General features: G+C 54.7%; 5 protein-coding genes across 5 annotated transcripts; 1 reads left to right on the top strand and 4 right to left on the bottom strand.

Annotated features, from left to right (window-relative positions):
• Positions 1–1,288: 1,288 nt before the first annotated feature.
• Positions 1,289–3,022, bottom strand: DICSQDRAFT_88166 (AB-hydrolase YheT). The gene is made up of 7 exons (XM_007366972.1): positions 2,862–3,022; positions 2,743–2,811; positions 2,659–2,691; positions 2,514–2,599; positions 2,147–2,454; positions 2,065–2,093; positions 1,289–2,012 (listed from the first exon to the last, which is right to left on the bottom strand). Exons 1-7 carry the CDS (start codon positions 2,936–2,938, stop codon positions 1,361–1,363), a joined length of 1,254 nt encoding a protein of 417 aa, XP_007367034.1. The 5' UTR covers positions 2,939–3,022; the 3' UTR covers positions 1,289–1,360.
• A 1,846-nt stretch (positions 3,023–4,868) lies between these two features.
• DICSQDRAFT_147998 (uncharacterized protein) lies at positions 4,869–5,763 on the bottom strand (the record flags this gene model as incomplete). Its single annotated transcript, XM_007366971.1, has 3 exons — positions 4,869–5,487; positions 5,544–5,628; positions 5,685–5,763. 3 exons carry the CDS (start codon positions 5,761–5,763, stop codon positions 4,869–4,871), a joined length of 783 nt encoding a protein of 260 aa, XP_007367033.1.
• A 365-nt stretch (positions 5,764–6,128) lies between these two features.
• Positions 6,129–7,447, top strand: DICSQDRAFT_63278 (Metallo-dependent phosphatase; the record flags this gene model as incomplete). Its single annotated transcript, XM_007366970.1, has 8 exons — positions 6,129–6,369; positions 6,408–6,486; positions 6,538–6,611; positions 6,663–6,742; positions 6,796–6,913; positions 6,978–7,069; positions 7,130–7,369; positions 7,424–7,447. The coding sequence occupies 8 exons, from the start codon at positions 6,129–6,131 to the stop codon at positions 7,445–7,447; spliced, it is 948 nt and encodes a 315-aa protein (XP_007367032.1).
• A 154-nt stretch (positions 7,448–7,601) lies between these two features.
• Positions 7,602–9,707, bottom strand: DICSQDRAFT_88157 (amine oxidase). The gene is made up of 8 exons (XM_007366969.1): positions 9,374–9,707; positions 9,235–9,321; positions 9,012–9,175; positions 8,523–8,831; positions 8,410–8,466; positions 8,244–8,348; positions 7,879–8,143; positions 7,602–7,828 (listed from the first exon to the last, which is right to left on the bottom strand). Exons 1-8 carry the CDS (start codon positions 9,624–9,626, stop codon positions 7,695–7,697), a joined length of 1,374 nt encoding a protein of 457 aa, XP_007367031.1. The 5' UTR covers positions 9,627–9,707; the 3' UTR covers positions 7,602–7,694.
• A 1,364-nt stretch (positions 9,708–11,071) lies between these two features.
• DICSQDRAFT_137660 (PLP-dependent transferase) lies at positions 11,072–13,464 on the bottom strand. The gene is made up of 9 exons (XM_007366968.1): positions 13,197–13,464; positions 12,905–13,143; positions 12,524–12,722; positions 12,330–12,471; positions 12,183–12,276; positions 11,855–12,126; positions 11,723–11,796; positions 11,607–11,661; positions 11,072–11,554 (listed from the first exon to the last, which is right to left on the bottom strand). Exons 1-9 carry the CDS (start codon positions 13,283–13,285, stop codon positions 11,432–11,434), a joined length of 1,287 nt encoding a protein of 428 aa, XP_007367030.1. The 5' UTR covers positions 13,286–13,464; the 3' UTR covers positions 11,072–11,431.
• Positions 13,465–14,237: the final 773 nt, after the last annotated feature.

Raw genomic sequence — 14,237 nt, 5'->3', positions numbered from 1 at the left:
AAGTAAAACAATCTCGCCTCGGTCGTGTCTCTATCCTCATGTTGGGCTCTCCAGTTCCAGTTGATAACAATGTCCTTAGTCTACTCGGGAACCCCTCCGAGATGTACGGGAGAGGTGACAACCAGCGCTATAAACCTACGAACGGATTGGTCAGTGTGTTCCTGTATCGTATGTACTGATCCTCTCTAACACCTAAACCCCGCAGTAAATATACTGAATACTTTTGCCTATCTCGTTGCATCACTGAATGAGTACCGTTCTCAGTGATGATTGCTACACGGACGGCGAACATTATCGCCGAGTCGGTAGTTCTATTTCTGACTTGCACGAAGACATACGGAGCGTGGCTTGGTTCAAAACAGAAAAAGGGGCGTGCATTAATTTCCGACGTTCTGTTCGAGAACGGTACGTACCTACTGGCAAGAAAATTATACCGGTGACTGAAGAGAATTTGTTTAGGATTTGTCTGCTTCTTGTCAGTACGCTTGGGGCTGCCCTCGTTGTCTTTCCGCTCACGATACCAAACAGCATGACGGTGGTCTTGAGTGCAATATCCTTTCCCTTAGATTTGGTGAGTATAATGCTCAACTGCAACCCTATCAACATCGTATGTTACGTACGACGCTGAGACGCCATACAGCAAACTTCTGTTTCAAAAATATCGTTGGAAAACTGGGGTATATTAAGGGATGCGTCAGTACGGTCCATCTTGTCTCGCCTTTTACCATGCTGATTGAGCCAATTGACAGCCTCGTGACTATAGTATTATCGCGCTTTATTCTCGACCTATCCCAACTCAATGCGACCACAATCGAAGCGACCGATGAACACCAAGGATTCCTCACCACAGATTGGTCGCATAGTGCCCCTGACATACCATCTCTGCACTCCCTCGACGAGGAGTACAACGGAAGGCATTTCGACAGTGATGCCGAGGGCAGCCACCGCACAGGGTGGAGCGCCGTATGACATGACCAATATAGATAGACCTCTGCGTAGAGTTGTATGTGGGCGCAAGGTCGATTGCCCGATGTATGCTAGTCTAGCCTGTCCTTTGAGCACGAGAGCATGGTTTCCTCCCAGCGTTACCCTTGCGCTGAACTTTCTTGGATTTGCATCATCATTCCGTCATCTATCTATTACCCGCATACCCCTTGCATACCCCGTACACGCGCACTGTGTATAATGATATGTACCAGACTCGCAATGATACTTGGTGCTCTTCCACGAGGGCGTTAGAGATAGCTTAGAGTCAAATACAGGGACACGAAGAGTTGCTAAGAACAGGACACATGTCTATGACACTGATACGCAGCGCCAAATCTACATAGTCCAAGGGTACAGCAAGGCACATGAAGCCTCAAAAACCAGCCATCAAGCCCGTGCGTCCCACTTGGAGCATCTCACCTGGGAACTTTCCTCCTCCATCAACCTGCCTGCATCCGAGCCCTGTGCGCCCTACCTCGCATATGAACCCATGTACTTCGCGTAGAGGCTGGCACCGCGGAAAATCAACAACAAGATCCTGTCCTACCGCCCGCAGCCACTCCAGCACAGGTCTCCTGATCCATCGCATACGACGCCTGCGCAATAATTTCCTTTCAGATGCGAACCACCCAAGGTGGCCGCCACCTTGGGTGACGACCAGTGACACCAGCGAGTTGCCACCGACGTCCACGGGCAGATCGCGGACGATGGGGTCGTCGTCGGCGTTAATCGCGAGAAGAGGAACGCGTACGTCGGAGAGGGCCGTATGACTGGACGCCCAGCGATAGAAGTCGCCTTGATCCCTAAAGGTACCGAGCATTTCCAATTCCTCCGTCTTCTCTTCGTACGCGTAATATATGTCGAAGTCCCAGAGAGTTGGCGAAGGAAGTGAGAAGAGATAGGGGAGCGCTTTCGCGAGCTTCGGGTTGTTGGCTAGCACGTCTTTGTTCGCCTTGATGAGCGTCGCCATGTTCTCTGCGAGCATGCGGGAGTACATGCGGTCGACCCAGGCTCCGTTAGACAGCCTGATGTCCAGACGTCAAATTGGGTTCATAAATCATTGAGGTCGTAACTCACTTATAGCTTACAGAGTGCAAGTCCCATGGCTGTCCGTGATACGTCAGCGCGCATACATGTGAGACGACCGCAAGATACTCACGCATCCCAGTGCACATCCCGCAACAAGCCGACTCTGTTCGCCTTCTTGCGCAAGATATCGTACAAGTATGTTCGCCCCCAGTGAGAAACCGAGCCCGATCAGCTTCGCCTTAGGATACCGGTGCGATATGTACATCAGCGCCTGCCGCGCATCATCTGTGTTGCCGCAGTGGTACAACTTCTCGCTTGTCACCGGGGTCCCCGCGCAACCGCGGTAGTTCACGACGACCGCACGATATCCTAGACCGCCCTCCTCGACTGGCGCGCATGCGGGAGCAAGGATAGCGCGCACGTATGCTTCATTCGAACCTGGAGTACACATGATAGCGGTGAGAAGGTATCTCAAGCCGATCGAGATCGGACCTTACCTCCAGTCAAACCATGGAATGTGACAATGATAGGGATATCGTCTGGTAGGCGTCGTTCATCTTCAGGGGGTGTGAAGTCTAATGAACTTCGTAAATTGTGATAGTTCAGTCGAAGGGAGATGAGCGTATGCCGTGAGCGCCTCACAGCGTTCCTCCGTCCAGCAGTCGGATCAGTTTTCTAGAGCGTAAATGAGAATGTGATAGAGTTAGACATAGGAGGATGCCTTACCTATCGTACATTATTCTGTCAACTTCGGAAAAGTCTCCGTACGCGCTATATGCAGTCTGTAGATGTCCACTAGTGCCTGTTAATATCGGAAGCGTAAGACATGGAACTATGCTACTAACTTGAACAGCAATCTCGAAGGCTTGAACTCTTCCAGTAAACTTGGGCACTTCGAGCATACGAAGTCGCGCAATCTCATCCTGACCGTTCCCTTCTCGCATCGGACCGTCAGCCACGCCTTCTCCGCGCTCGCGTCCGCTTGAGCGAAGTGCAATCGCGGTATACGTGATCGCGAGCGCACTCGTGACCGCAGCCGCCGAAGATACCGCCGAAGCGCCTCGCGAACACGCGTCGGAGCCGCGAGCAGCCACCGAAGCACGATCTGGAGTACATAGGCGGGTAGTAATGCGAGCCGCAATGAGGGCGCGACCTGCGCGAAGGTCTTGGTAAGGTCATCGAGCGACTTCGGCCCCGAGTAGGATATATACACGTCGCGAACGACAGACATCGCGGGAGGGCAGCCGAGGACAGGAAGTCGGATAGCGGCGACAGAGCGGGCGTCGCGCTAGGCGGGGAGTTCAGAGAATTGGAACGAAGACGTGGTGGGTTGCTGCGCTCGTCGCGGGATGGATCGAGGTGCATCTCGGGGTGTGCGGGATACGTTTATACCATGCCTCGCGAGGGTGAGGCGACGGCAAAACGAAGTGAAAGGCACGCCCCTCGCTTATACTCGCGTTCTGAGCTCGAACCCGACGACGCTAGCGAGGTAAAGAGGTAGGTGCGTGCAGTGGATGACATATCGTCCTAGAGCACAGTAAGCCGTTTCCCAGGACCTAGTGTTTTCAGTTAGCCTGTGGATCCACCATCACCCTCAGTCCGCTGCTCACCACTAACGATATTTGGTGAGTGAGGGCTGGGATCACGGCGAACGCGCCTTGTCGAAGCCGCCCCGCAAGTGCCTGCGCCGGGAGAGAATGTTGCCTTCGGCGGTGTTGCGCGACCTCCAGTACTCAATGCACTCTCTCGTCATAATTTGCCGAGGATTACATCGACGTGATGGCCGTAACGTCTGAATCCGGCGTAAGATGGCTGTCCCCGAGAGGGCAAAGCCACTGGGAGCCGTCGCAAGAGCTCCCTCGGACCATCGTTAAGAAGCCCGATGATGGAAAGCACCAGCCGCTCAAAGTCGCCTTGTAAGGCTGATCTTTTCTCAGAGATTTGACGTAATGAATATTGCCACGTAAGGAAGTGTTGTAGTCCTGGAGGGGTTCGCTTCTATGGTCATCCAGTATTTGGCATATTGACGACAAGCCCAGCACTTGAGCGCCGCGACTTGGAAGCGGCCGCAGGGGAGCTACTCACCCGAAGACTATGCAGTACTCCCACAGCCAGAGTAGCGCCCTAAATGTTGTCTCGTGTTGGTTCAAATCTCCATAGACGCTATACCCATGTCCATAGTCAACCTGCTCTGCCTATGCTAGTTAGCGGGAACGCCGAGTGGGAGAATACAGTGAACTCGCACCCTCGGATGTTCGCCCATTTGCCTTCAAGCGCGCGCGCGCTCCACGAGGGACCACGAGGCACGAATTGGGAGACGGGGAAAGGCAACGTGGGCCGTCAAGAAGATGCTAGAATTACTTCAAAAGAATTGTGGATGTCTGCGACAGATCATCCCTCGAGACTAGACATCTTCGGGTATGAGCTTCGTCGCGAAAGTGGATGTGCCGTTCGGCCTAGGAGCGCAAAGATGGATCCCAAATGTAGCATAAACGACTACACTGAAGAGGCAGGTACCTCGCGAGCGACGTGCGCTACACAACTCCGGGACGCACTGTCGCTATGAACTTGTGCAAAGTCTTTTGCAGACAAGACCGCCTCAAGGAACACAGTTGCACATATCCCTTCCGGACGAGTTACGCAGATGCTGTCTACCCGTACATCCGCTATGTGCCGCTCAGAAAACTCACCGAGTCTCAATGGATGAGCGGCAATCAACTTCTGGCGTCTGTTTCATGATCGACGTGCATGACTGCAACGTAAAGGAAGAGTCAAAAAAATAGCACCGTGACAGTAGCAAGGGGTCGGATGGGTCGCGCTTGAACGTGTGAACTCACAAAAGCCACAGTCTACTAACGTGCCTCATGGGGCGGGACCGCCATCCCGCTCATGACTTCATACAACCCTTCTATCTGCCTCCGGCCAAGGTGCTCGCTCCAGAAGCGCATAATCGGCTCGAACTCCTCCTTCGAGCGGGGCATGCCTTCTCCCTTCATTTTCACTTCTTCGACTTTCGTGAAACCCTTCCTCAACGCCGTCACCGCGTCTGGAGCTAATGCGGACTCCGCAGGTGGTGGGCGGTGGAGAATCAAGAAGGGCGTCGGACACGGTCTAGACAGCGTAGGGTACGACAGAAGGGGCCCTGAGACGCTGACGATAGACCCAAACGCGCGAGGCGCATGCTCGCTGGCGTCCGAACCAGAATTCGCGTCGAAGGATGGGAGGGACTTCTGGTGCAGCGACAGCTCGCTCCGCCAATACTTGAGGGCGAATTCAGCGGCCACGCTGCCGCCCTGAGCGAAGCCAAAGAGATGTATCCGGTGTGGAGGCCACCTGCAGTCCTTCGTGAGATGCTCGACGACTTTCGACATCAAGTCTAGTGCGGGGGTTGGGTTCGGCCGGTCGATAAGCTCGCCTAGGGGGTCGAAGGACGTGTACCATTGGAAGGCTTGCTCATAAAGGAACGGGATTCTGGGTGACGATCCACACTGAGTATGTCAGATCCGCTGAAGAATTGCAGTACGTACTGCTCTGGCGCGCGTAGTGCGAGCGTCGCCGTCTGTGGGAGGTGCAGCTGGCGTCCCAACTTACCGAACGGGACCTGAGTGTCGCCTACGGAAGGGAGTCAAACGAGTGGTCTCCGCGCAGGCGATGGACACGATGCTTACCGAGCCCATGAAGCAGAATCAGTAAGTTTTCGTCCGTGCCGTCATCACTGGGATTGTAGACGAAGGGCACTGGGATCATGGAGGACTTCGGAGGCGGCTTCGTCCTCGGCGTCGAGTTCGACGACTCGCGTAGCGTTATTTCCTTCTCTGCCGACATACTGGCCAGTTCGTTGGGGCAGCGAGGGTGATGGGAGTTGTCAAGGTTCGTCCATGTGTGTGAGTTGCGATATATCGGCCCCGAAGAACGTTCTAGTCGTAGGTTGTGGTGATCGTCGGGGATGAGGCCTCGGGCGCTGTCGCTGACGACGGCGGCGGCTCTTGTTTCGTCTCTTCCATCATCGTCCGCTCTTACCGTGTCCTACTACTCCTTCATTAGCCTTGACTTCGTTTGATACTCTCACTAACTGTTGTACTACTACTCACCTCGCTCTTGCTCCACGCGCGATGACCTCCTTCGATCCGGACAAATGGCTCTCGATGCTCCTGGAATGTCAGCACCTCCCCGAGGCCGACATGAAGGTCCTGTGCGAGCGCGTGCGCTCCATACTACTCGAAGAGTCCAACATTCAACCTGTAACAAGTCCGGTCACAATATGCGGCGATATCCATGGACAGTTCTGGGATTTGCTCGAGCTATTGAGGAAGGGTGGGATGGTACCAGAGACGAGCTACATCTTTATGGCACGTATGTATTCCTCCATACCATTCGAGAAGGCTGCTTAGACAGTCTGCAGGGTGACTTCGTCGACCGCGGGCACTACAGTCTTGAGACGGTGTCGTTGTTGCTCGTCCTGAAGGCCAAGTTAGCAATATACATTTCCACCAAGGAGCTATCATTGAAAGGCATGCTCAGATACCCCGACAAAGTCACATTGCTGCGAGGAAACCATGAGAGCAGGCAGATAACGCAGGTCTATGGCTTCTACGGTACGTACTGTCTATTGAATCTCCAAGGTGGATATTGAGGAGGTCGCATAGACGAGTGCCAACAAAAGTACGGCTCTGCTCAGGTATGGAAGGCGTGCTGTAGCGTGTTTGACTACTTGAATCTGGCAGCGGTACGTAGCTCGAGTCCAGGTTCATCTCTATATGCGTTCATCTCCCACCGAAGATTATCGACGGCGAGACGCTATGTGTCCATGGCGGTCTCTCTCCGGATATCCGAACATTAGACCAGATTCGAGTCCTATCGAGAGCACAGGAGATCCCACACGAAGGCGCCTTCTGCGGTGAGCCATTATTGCTACATTGGCATGAGACCGCTCCTGAGATATCCCTGCTCCATACCGCCAGACTTGATGTGGTCGGATCCGGACGATATTGAGAACTGGGCCGTCAGTCCACGAGGAGCGGGTTGGTTGTTCGGAGGGAGCGTAACGCGAGAGGTCCGTTCTTGTTTCGCGTTGTGTTTTGGCTAACCTAAGACTCATGTACATTGGATACAGTTCAATCATGTCAACTCCCTCCAGCTAATCGCCCGGGCGCATCAGCTCGTACAAGAGGGCTACAAGTACATGTTTGACGAGCAGCTGGTCACAGTATGGTCCGCACCGAACTACTGCTATCGGTGCGGGAACATGGCGTCCATCCTGACGATTCGCGATGACGGTGATCGATCGTTCACTGTCTATGATGCTGCACCGGAGAACGAGAGGGATAAGGGGATGCAGAAGACAAGGAAGATAGTAAGTGTGCAGTCTTCGTCAGGCATTATGCCGTTAAACTTATGTCGGCCACAGGGAAATATGCCGTACTTCGTGTAGACTTAACTTATCATCAATTAATTGAAGGCCAGGCTGTAGATCATTGTATGTATCCCACCGGTCACGCAGCGCTACGAAAATCGAACTAGAACGATGGGCTTTTGACGTATTGGACCTCGTGGCGCATATAGAATCTGCAACGCAGTGGGTCTAAATACAAGTGCGTCTCTCATGGACAGTGATGTGATGCAGACATTACTGATATACCACATAGTAGGCAAGTATATCACCAACTCCTCGTCCCGTGCTACTCGATATCATACGGAAGCGCATTCCGAACCCGCTCCCGGTGCTCAAGCCCACCGCACAGGCCGTCTTTGATACACCTCACGAGTGCCAGCGCGATGGCTTCTCCTTCCGCGTAGGCTCCGTGGAGGTATCCTGAGTCCGTTGTGAGTCGTGGCTTGGACGGCGGCTCGCGATCAACTTACCGAACCACTTCTTACTTGTTGCCTCGCCGGCGAACCACAACCTATCGTCGACGGTTGCGCGCAAGTTGCCCTGGTGCTCACTGAGGAAGTTCGCGGGCCAGTTCGAATAGGAGCCCCGAAAGAGCGGGTCGCTGTGCCAGCGCTGGAAGTAGAAGTCGAGAGGTTCAGGTATTGTCACATTCGGGAACATGGTCCCGAGCACGGTGAGGATCTCAGCCTGCACAGCCGCGTCCGACATAGACTCAATGCGGTGAGAGAAGGTACCCTACAAGCGAGCGGAGCGGACCGAGCGCAACCAATGCATGGGGAGTGTACCCCTCGGTGAGTGATTCGCGCTAAAAGTCGAGGGATGCGCTAGGACTCACGGTGACCGTCACAAAGAGGATTCCACAGCCAGGGAAGAACGCTGCGTGGTCGAGCGTCTGCCAGACGGGATATCGGCCCCGTTCATGGTCGGCGTAGAGTGCCATCTGCATAATGTCTCAGGTTAATGTCTGCGAGTTGTAGCGAGATGCCTGTGGACGCGCTTACCTCCGTATCGAACCAGAAATTCTCAGGAAACTGCAAGAAGATCTTCGTGTATGTACCCTGTCCCATCTCGTTGCTTTGGGCTCTAGCTGAAAAACCGCCCTAGACGTACTCACCATCGCCATGCTATGAATTGCCTCCTGCTTCCATACGGGCAGCGGAGGGATGAATTTGACATCGTCGTGCTGCAGCACTCCAAGGCTGAACGTGCAGAGCGCGTAATTTGCCGATATTGTCGTGCCGTCAGCTAGCATCACAGACACTCCATTTCTTGTTGTGGTCACCGTCGACACGGTAGCGTTCAGACGGATTTGATCCTCCTTCAGGAATTCTGCAGCTTCCGCCTGTATCAACGTCTTGAATCCGCGCTGGTCAACGGAGAGCAGGTTCTCGGGCGAGAAAGTCTTGAAGGTATTGTTGTGCGCCTGCGAAGTGGTATGCCGAAGGTTGATAGCAAAGCACCGTATAAAACATGTCAGCACAACAAGGACACAGGGATGCGCCAACCTCTACCGGAAAGACTTCACTGCGGGTTTACACTGCACATGCACACCGCTCGGCGAGTCCTCGCCAGTTGAAGCTGCGGAGAAAGAATGTCAATGCACCCAAGACGAAGCAAGCCAAGACGTCTCCTCCGGCGTGGCGCCGAACTCCCAGTCGAACTGGTAATATTCCGATGCCATTGCGTATCGTGAGGTCGGGGTCGCGCCCGAGAGCGCGTATCCGCCCCGGGCAGTCATGTCGACCAGCCGATGCGGAACCCGAGCACCTGTAAATGGCAGGTGAGTTGACTCTTGTCATCGACATATCGGCACCTCAAACACTTACCCGCTGTGGCGGTCAAATGTTGGAAATCTTCAATTGACTTTCGGAATATGTCTTGGAAGTCGTAGGGACCCGAGTCGTCATACGTTGCTGACTGTTCGTAAGTACTGTCATCCCCTGCAAACAGCGGATACACGCTCACAAATACTGCCGAAATAGTGGCTTGACAAGAGGGACATGTTGTGTTTCTTGGCGAGCTCCCAGACGGGGTTTGCAGGGCCGTTGCCCGTCTGCGTACCTTGTACCCAGTTTGCGCCTACCTCAACCGTCCACTGGTTTGGACCCTCCCCGAAGGTATGGCTCATTAATCTTCCCCCAAGCTCGTGTCGGGCTTCGACAATTATGAAGTCGATGCCCTGCTCGTGAAGGGTCCGCGCGGCGATGACGCCTGCCATACCTCCACCGAGTATGAGGACTTTCGTGTCTTGATGCTCGGTTGAGAGTACAGTCTGTGCATCAGAGAAGGCGGGAAGTGCGGAGGCGCACCAAAACGCCTGGAATGCGAGCAAGGTCAGAAATGCGGTGTATGTCGAGCGAAGCATAGTGCAGCGATGGACCGGGTCTACGAGCTAGAATTTACTCGGACGACGAACATTTAAATAGTCACATTGCGCGGTTCCAAGATTCAGATCCCGGATAACGTGAGACACACCCTCGCACTTATCGCGGCGAGACGTGAGCATATGAAGGCCGGTCGAGATGGCACGGCATGGTAGAAGCCCTCAATATGGAAATCGGGGTGTACCGCCGCGGCGGCACTATCAGTAAGCAGGCGAAACGAGGTTATGCGTGTCCGGGAGGCGCAAGCGGTCCCCCGAGCCCCACCAGCTGGACCGCGACGAACGCACGCCGCAACGCCTACCCTGCACCAGGCGCTGTGGCAAACTGGAATCAGCGCCATCCTTGTGGCGGGTCTACACGTCGCCTGTATGTGCGTGCGAGCTTTACACAAAGGCGTTCGTTCATGGGCAAACGTTCGCACGTTACCATAAGCTTGCGTCGCTATCTGTGAAGCTGTCAGTTCCGAGGAGGCTTTTGAGAGAGCACATCGCCAGAAGTCTTGTGACTCATTCAAGTCGTATTGAAAAGGCTCTCATCGCGGTGTCGGTCAACGCTTCGACTCTCACGAGACTAAAATCCAAGGGACGCCTTGGCCACGAGTGCATAGATAAGCAGGACGCTGACCGGATCTTGCTCGCAATCTCTCTACCACCCTTTGGGCCGCCTCTGTTATCGTCGCGACTCAGTAATGGACGTGTAAGCGCGGCCTTATACCGGTGCGCACGGAGGAGGAGAAGAAGGTCATGTCGGCATGGCTCGGCACCTCTATCATGACCTCGTCTGTTGAACACGTCTCCTGAGGAATCCTGTAGTTGTGCTGCGCCTGGATGTCAACTGGGTCTGTAGTTCCGCCCATCATGCGCTCTTGAGTGCTCAGTTCATGTTTTTGTAGCATTGGACGCAGGAGAACATTCAATATGTACTACCATATCACAACGACATTCGGTAACCGCAACGAATACCTGTTCGACCCGAATTCCCGACAATTATCTGACAGACGCCATTGTCTTGACGGACATAACGTGGTCCTGACTATATACTAATTCCCGCCCGTATGCCGCAGTATGTGGAATGCCTCATTGACACAGTACTGAAGTCAGGCTAGCATGGTACGAGGGTGTACTTATTCTAGCGGGCGCTCCGCTCTTCGGCATCGTAGCTTCGTACGAAGCCCGCAGGTCCATTTCATCACTACGATTACCTTAAGTCTCCGTTAGCTCAAGCTCCAACCTCGTTGCAGCACCATTATGGGGCGCCCGTAACGACGTCATGAAGTCCCTAGAAACAAGCTACTTTTATTCGACTGCTTGTGACTGAAATGACAATTCCGTCATAACGCACAGTGTGAGACTGCGACAACAGTCATGCAGCGACTCTGACTTACACCTCGACCCTTGCCGTAAGTTGGGTATTGGTGAGAGGGAAGATATGTCTACTTCTGTGCTTGTTGAATAACCCTGAAAGTATATACGGTAATAAATGGGTAAAGGCCTCGAACGCACAGAAAGCAATGCCGCAGCCTGTTGGGGAGCCGACATGGGACGGCGTGCAGCTACACTGCCGTAGTCGATCCTCTTATGCACAACCTTCATCTTCCCTGCATGTCATAGCGTGGGTGTTCGTCTGCAGGCCTGCGCAATCAGACGATGTATTCGCGGAGACGCTGAAGTCGGTTGCCGGCGCGACGCAGGGTATCGAGATCCTTGCAGAACGCAAACCGTGCGTAGTTTTCACCGATGTTGACGTGCTCTTCGCAGTAGAACTAAGGGGCCAGAAGTGAGGTATGTCGCAGCAGGCGGTGCGGTAGTACGCACCTCGCTGACTGGGATCGAAGAAACGCCTATTTCGTTCGCAATGAACCACGCGGCCCTACAGAGACAGCAGGTGAATTCAAGTGCGGTAATATATGGGCACGAAGGCTTGTGCGCACTTGAAGTCTCGTCCGCGACCTTCAAGAGTGGCAGGGAACGCGTAGTTTTCCGGCCATCGGAGTCTAGAGATATTCTAGTAGTGCTCGTCAGCCGCGGTCCAGTCGTCGTCGATGGAGGGACATCCTGCTCACGAGAAGAATGAAGTAGCTACCCTCCGGCCAGGTGTACTCGAGTCCCAGTTTTTCAAATGTATCGATGAGGACCTGCCGTCGCTCCTCGTACTCCTTGAGCTGCTGCTCGAAGAAGCCGCGCTCGCGCGCCTGCTCGAAGCCGGCGGCAACTGCTTCCTGCATAGGGGTGTTCGAGCTGAAGACGATCCGAATGGTCGCAGCCGTCGTAGGCCCGATCAAGGAGGGAGGGCCGATGAGCCAACCGATGCGCCAGCCCGTTGCAGCGAACAGCTCTGGGAGGCATCATGAGCGTGTGGAAGGCGAGAAGGTAAAAGGGAGGTCTACGGACTGCCTGCCGAACCCACGGTGATAGTCCGGTCCCACATCCCGGGCAGAGTCGCGATGCGAACGTGCTCCTGTCCGTCAAAGACCAGCCTCTCGTACTAAAACAGGCGATGAGTCGTCTATCCAAGCCGTTAGCGAGATGCAAACGTACCACTTCATCGGACATGACGATGAGGTTGTGCTCCTCCGCGATCTGCGCGATCTTCTCCAGCTCCGCACGCGTGAACACCTTACCGACAGGGTTGTGCGGCGTGTTCAGCACGATCATTTTTGTCTTGGGGGTGACGGCGCGTCTGCTTGAGGCATCAGTCTTCCGTCGTGCACGCCTGTCTGGCAGCGACATACCGGAGCTCGTCGAAGTCGATCGTCCATGACCGCTTCCCGATCTTGACGTTCGGCGCAGGTTCGGGACTCGGATGTAGAGGAACGTAGACGCACTTCCCGCCTTGGAAAGCGATGGATGGCAGGTATTGGTCGAAGAAGGGCTCGAAAATGATCACTTCGTCTCCGGGCTCGATGAACGCCGTGAAGGCAGCGTATTGGCCTACATGGAAAACATCGGGTATCAGGCTACGCTGACATGGGAACCCACGGGCTGAACCCAGAACTAGACAGTCTAGGGGTCCCGAGGGGGCGCACGCGGGACGTCCGCGCAGGCGTGCTGAGGCGCACCCGCAGCATGGCAGCTCCGCCATGGTTGCCAAAGCGGACATGGCAATGACATACCTTCATTTGCGCCGCTGGTCACAACGATCTCCGTATCAGGGTCCAGCTCCTTTCCGAACTGCGTCCCATAGAACTCCTTGATCGCTCTCCGCAACCTGACCCTTCCCCTGGTCGGCGAGTAGTGATTCCCCTCAACCGAGCGGAGTGCCTCTTCCGCTGCTTCGCGTGTCCATGACGGCGGCGGGAAGTTCATGTACCCCTGGCCGAGGTTGATGCAGTCGGGAGGCAGGTTTGCGGCACTGCCCTTGCGTCCTCGGTATCCGTGCGCAAGGAAGCATAGGCAATGACTCACCTGAAGATAGTCCACACGTCTAGTGCAAGGGCCCGCCCATCGTTCAGACGCTGTGCGAACGGAAACACCGGTTTCCTAGCTGTGGACATCACGGCGGTGTTGTCCAGATGGTGCGCGAGGGATGTGGACAACGCGCGGATGGTGGGCGTGCTGGGACGACGAAAGACCAGTCCATGCGAACGCGCTAGCGAGAACCTTGTCACAGTCACCCTCATGTTCGAGCCGGCTCAAAAGCCGTAGTCCCAAGGGAGTTGGAGAGGAGAAGCAACGCGCACGGTCGACCGCACCGGAAGAAGTCGAGTCACAAAGTCGGAATGGCGCAATCTCGCAGCGAGAGCCCCTCTGTACTGCACACATACGTGAGATTTCGGCGCATTCGAGGTCATAGACGGTGCGCATTCAGGCGCGAAGCAGAGCAAGGGGCAGAATACGATGAAGCGAATCCCAGCGAGATCTGGCACTGTGGCCTGACGTACCCGGCGACCTCCGATGCTTTTGTGGCCTTGCCGCTGGCAACCGTCGACCTCGCAATCGTACTCGTTTGAGTACCAGGACCAACGGGGAAAACCCGCAACTTGTGAGCAGGTACGAGGAGATTGTCTTGGTTCATAATCATATTCAGAAGCAATCCCGACTTTCGCTATGCTCGGTACCTCCAACATCGAGAAATATCGGGCCGCCGATAAACCGACCGCGTCAGGAAATCCAGGCGCTCGTAGAGCAGCTCGCCAAAATCCGTCGCAGCCAACACCACCTAGATTAGGAGCTCTCCCGGCCTGTCGATTGGGCAAGATTCCGGCTCGCAGAACGAGAGCATGACAGCTGAATCCCCAAATTACCAGCATAATCATTGCCTTCGTATCCGGTCCATGAGGTCTCGCCACCTCGCCGAGGGACGCGATCTCGTAGCGTCGATGCGCATCTATGTCTGTGCTGCGCTCAGTAGCCGCGAGAACAAGTACGCCACTAGTCCGACCGCTCTCCAATTTTGGTACACAAATACTATACAGGGGAAACATGTGCCACTCCGCTCCTCAACCC

The sequence above is a fragment of the Dichomitus squalens genome (assembly GCF_000275845.1).
Source record: "Dichomitus squalens LYAD-421 SS1 unplaced genomic scaffold DICSQscaffold_21, whole genome shotgun sequence".
Classification (NCBI taxonomy): Eukaryota; Fungi; Basidiomycota; class Agaricomycetes; order Polyporales; family Polyporaceae; genus Dichomitus; species Dichomitus squalens.
This window is presented reverse-complemented; position numbering and strand designations above follow the sequence as displayed.